Below are 4570 nucleotides of genomic sequence, written 5' to 3' on the forward strand. Positions count from 1 at the left end.
CTGTAAAGTGTAGTGTAAAGTGTGAAGTCAGATTAACGTGTTGTTTATTATGTTCCGCTGTTTATTGACACTTCATATTGATCGAGGAATTGTCGGTCATAAATGAATTGCAAGTTGTCTCCTAACAAGAGTATGTGTTTGAAACACGTAGGTGAAAATTATTTTGTGTCTGACAGTGTTGACAAAAAAAGTTAAAACGTAGGCTACTTCTTGATAAAAACTTAAAAAGTTGGGAGGTTGAACCAAAACATATAGCTGCAGATTTGTATAAATTAAATACATTCATGCAGTGTAATTTTTCATTTCATTATTCGTTTTGCCTGATGTTTTGTCCCATGTCTCAGGAATGACTGTGGTATTGTTTGTATAGTTTTTGTTTCGTATTAGTGTTTTACCTGACATCAAAACGTTTCATTATTCTTTGTAAGAATGTGTTGATACTTGGCTAAACTACATAATGTGAAAATGATAAAAGGCATGATGAGATCAGATCCAGAGACACTGTTGTGATTCTTGGCTAAACTACGTCGGATGGCCTAAAATAGATGACCTGATCAAGTCTATGGGGTGGGCGTGGCCGACCTCTACACTGTTGTGATGGGGGCTCCAAAGATGAAGTGGCTGGGCCTCACTTAATCTGATCATGATCAAGTCTCAACGTCTCTGATTAAACAGCTTTGATCTGATGAAACAAATCAGGAAGTACATGCACGTATGAGAGTAACTATGGTAACCAACTTGCACGTTTAGCCAATCACGAGCTAGTCTTTTCAGCATAGGTTCTCCATAGAGACGCGCGACGCCATCTTGACTTAAGAAGTTCCATTTTTCATACGCAGCTGGCGCGCGCTCTGCACAGTAAACATCGGCGATATGAGCAGTCAAAGCTCCCGAAATGATTCAGCTGCCACTGTCAACGGCTCGGAAACTACGGTCTCTGGGAGGGATCGAAAGCCAGGTGGAAGTGTTTTAAAAAGGCTGAAATCGCGAAAAAATCAGACAGATAGACGGCCTGTTACGGAGGATGAACTACGGGCACTGGGGAAAGACATTACTCCAGACGGTGTCCTCGGGCTTCGCTCTGTCACCCGTGGTAAGTAACTGTTACCTTAAGTTGTGTTATTGGTAGAAAGCTGTTACTATAGGCAGTGGGCACTCACTTTATTTTACCTGAAGCGCCCCCTTTTAAGTAACGTTAACTGTTAGTGTTTACAATGATCAGTATTGAGGCAATGACGGTAATTATAACGCTCGATAGGCGAAAGTTAGCTAGCGATAGTTAGCATAACGTTATCGTTTAATGTAAGCGTAACTTTGTTAGCTTGCACTGTAGATAGTGGTACAAATGACCCCATACAAGGATACATATCGAGTCAGCGAAATGTTTTAAAACTCAAGCCACGTTGGCTTGTTTTTGTTTACGTTAATACTTACTTAAAAGCTACTTGCTGTGCCTTCTACTAAGAAAAGATAACCAGGATTGTATTTCGCACAGCACTAGCAAGCTGACACTAATGTAACATTAACCGTTAAGGCCCTGTCTTTGTATTTACTTTTATTACTTTTGTAATGTGAATTTACCTTGTTTAACTAATTTTCACAACCTGGTATCTAGCTTGTAATGTAGTCCTGCTAGATATCATCTCTTAGGTTAATATGATAGCATATACAACTGAACGGCCAGGTCAACGTTACCACAAATGTCTAGTAGTAGATGATTTGCTTGCCTAAGTTTTATCGTCACGAAAACTTCATTAAGCATCATTAAAGGATGTTAATGCCAGGGTTGCAATGTGTCGTTGTGGTAATGTTAGGTAGGTGCATTTGTTAGTTGTGTTGCCAGCAATGTAGTTAAAGTTGGCAAGGCTGGATTACACTATCTTCAGAACCAGGACAAATACCCTCCATCAGTTGTGCAGAGCACTCTGCACTTTGTGCCTCGTTTGCTTGACATTTACACCAAGAAGTGCTATACTGCAAAGCTGGTAAAATACATCCGTTCTGGTTTCCTAGTAAGCTTCTTTTTTTTTTTGTATGAGTCAAGCATAACTGTTGTTTTTTGTTGCTGCCCAACACTACTTCTCAGACTACCTCTGCAAGCCAGAAGACAACCTCTACAACATTGACTTCATACGCTTCAAGATAAGAGATCTGGAAACCAATACAGTGCTCTTTGAGATTGCCAAACCTCAAAACTGTGGTAGGTAGTGCTTTACATTGATTAGATTAAAGTATTGAATGCATTGGATGTTCCAGATAACATTCAACTAGTACTGATGTCTCTGAATAAGAGTTACATCACTACTAACCTGGCGAGATTGAGTGTGGTACTTTACTCTGTGATAGCATGTGACTTTGGACATCGTGGGATACCTCTTCCACACACACCCATCTCTCCCCTCTTTCTCTACCGCTTTGACAGACGTATTGGATGAGGATGATGAAAATGGAGAGGTTGATTCCAGTGCAGGGCGTTTTGTGCGTTATCAGTTCACTCCAGCATTCCTTAGGCTGCGCACTGTTGGAGCCACGTGAGTTCTCAGCACCGCCGTACACAGCAGCCACTCATCTAACTGGAGAAACACCTTTCCACTTGTCTAGTCGGCCTATTTCATTAGTTGTTCACCTTCATAAAAATCCAAATGCAACCAAGGCCAAGTATAACCGTTTAAACCAGGCTCAATGTGATGTTCATATACTAGACACCGAGATGTTATTTGTTCAGTGTAAACATGTAGCATATGGTAACAGTCACTTAAAACGAATTGCCTTATTAATAGTTTGCTACGTTGCTGTATAGTAACCCTTTGCCCGTGTCACTTTCTGTTTCTTCTTCTGTCTTTTCCCCTCCTTAGCGTGGAGTTTACGGTGGGAGACCAGGCAGTGCAAAACTTCCGGATGATTGAGAGACACTATTTCCAGGATCGTCTGCTGAAGAGTTTTGACTTCGACTTCGGATTCTGCATCCCCAGCAGCCGTAACACGTGTGAGCACATCTACGAGTTCCCACAGCTCCCAGAGGACATGAGTGAGTTCAGCTAACACTGCTGCACTAGGGTTTACTAGGGTTTCATAAGTTAACTGTTACTCTTAACTCTTACTCTTTTTTTCTAGTTCTTCTAGTTACCAAACATATGTTGTGTTCTATTTTAATTATTGTACTCTTCACATTTCTCTGTCACTCCCTGTTTTCTCTCTTCACTATCTACTTCACTCTTTTCTCTCTCTCTCTCTCTCTCTCTCTCTCTCTCCCTCTCTCTCCCTGTCTCTCAGTCCGTCAGATGGTTGAGCATCCATATGAGACCAGGTCAGACAGCTTCTACTTTGTGGACAACAAACTCATCATGCACAACAAAGCAGATTACGCCTACAATGGAGGTCAGTAGTGTCTGGAGACTGTGGAGCAGAAAGCATTTGGCGTGCGTGGTGTGGACATCCAGGAGGACCTGTTCCACACACACACACACCATCTGCAACACCCCCCACTCCCCAACACCCAGCTCGGATTGGACTCTTGCCTCTGCCCGTTGCTCCTTGACGAGTCACCTTAAGAGGACCAACCTTCTGCCTTTCAAAGATGTTTCCGTTATTGTTTTTATAGCAAGAAAATAACCTCTTCTCTCTGTCTTTATGATTCCTACACATGGATGTTTGGTGTCGTCATACACAATTTATAATGCCTTTTCCCCCTGATTTTTTTTCTGTGTGCAAGTCAGGTTATACCACATTCCAACTTGTGTTTGTGTGTGTGTGCGGGTCCAGTCTGAATCATGCTTTTACTCTCTGGGATGAGGCTTTGTGCATGACATGACTGCCAGCATGATTCAGTGGTTTTCCCAGTGAAAGAGGGATGTAGACGAACCCCCCACACCACCAACTGTAGCAGTCAGATGATTCAAGGAGAGAAAGTGACACAGAGATAGTTGATGGTTAACCCATAGCATTCTCAGCCTTTTGAAGCAAAGCCTAGTTAGAGTTGAGTGAACTTTTCCCCAGAGGGTAACTAATGGCTCAGTCTGTACCCTGGTCTACTTCCTGAAGCCAGACTACACTCTGAACTTATGCAGACCCTGAGATAGAACCACATCTTTTGTAGAAGAAGGGAAAAAAAACACAAAATTTCAAGGCTGGTGTTTAACACGCATAGAAGGATATTCTTTATGTTTGGTTCATAGCTCTGTGTACGGCTCCAAATGTAATGTGGACCACTCCTTTATGACTTAAGGACACACGTTTCCAGCTTGTAGTGCAGGTTTGCACTTCTGTGACTCCTGCCATGGGGTTTTCTGGTGCTGTGGATCATCGGAATCAGCTGAAGACCTTGTGTGTGTGTGTGTGTGTGTGCGTGTGCGTGTGCGTGTGCGTGTGCGTGTGCGTGTGCGTGTGCGTGTGCGTGTGCGTGTGCGCGCGCGCGTGTCTTAAACAAACCTGAGTGGCAGCCCTCTCAGAGATCCAGTGGTGCTTAGAAGCCTGAGCTTCATGTTGTCATGGCGCCAGCATCCGTGAGGCCTTTCACTGTCACATCTACATGTTCAGTGGAAACCTGAATCCACTGTCACCAGCAGAGAGG

The 4570-nt window shown here is 43.0% G+C and overlaps 1 protein-coding gene across 1 annotated transcript; it reads left to right on the forward strand.

Moving 5' to 3' along the window:
- Positions 1–718: 718 nt before the first annotated feature.
- On the forward strand, positions 719–4370 carry LOC122130669 (protein unc-119 homolog B-like). The gene is made up of 5 exons (XM_042705385.1): positions 719–1093; positions 2087–2200; positions 2423–2531; positions 2856–3028; positions 3274–4370. Exons 1-5 carry the CDS (start codon positions 874–876, stop codon positions 3384–3386), a joined length of 729 nt encoding a protein of 242 aa, XP_042561319.1. The 5' UTR covers positions 719–873; the 3' UTR covers positions 3387–4370.
- Positions 4371–4570: the final 200 nt, after the last annotated feature.

Source organism: Clupea harengus, unplaced genomic scaffold (assembly GCF_900700415.2).
Source record: "Clupea harengus unplaced genomic scaffold, Ch_v2.0.2, whole genome shotgun sequence".
NCBI classification, from domain to species: domain Eukaryota; kingdom Metazoa; phylum Chordata; class Actinopteri; order Clupeiformes; family Clupeidae; genus Clupea; species Clupea harengus.

Excerpts from the sequence above, each read along its gene's own strand:
- LOC122130669 (XM_042705385.1), top strand. The coding sequence starts at position 874 with ATGAGCAGTCAAAGCTCCCGAAATGATTCAGCTGCCACTGTCAACGGC. Across the intron at positions 2,532-2,855 it reads CTGCGCACTGTTGGAGCCAC|CGTGGAGTTTACGGTGGGAG; the intron begins GTGAGTTCTCAG and ends TCCCCTCCTTAG. Across the intron at positions 3,029-3,273 it reads ACAGCTCCCAGAGGACATGA|TCCGTCAGATGGTTGAGCAT; the intron begins GTGAGTTCAGCT and ends CCTGTCTCTCAG.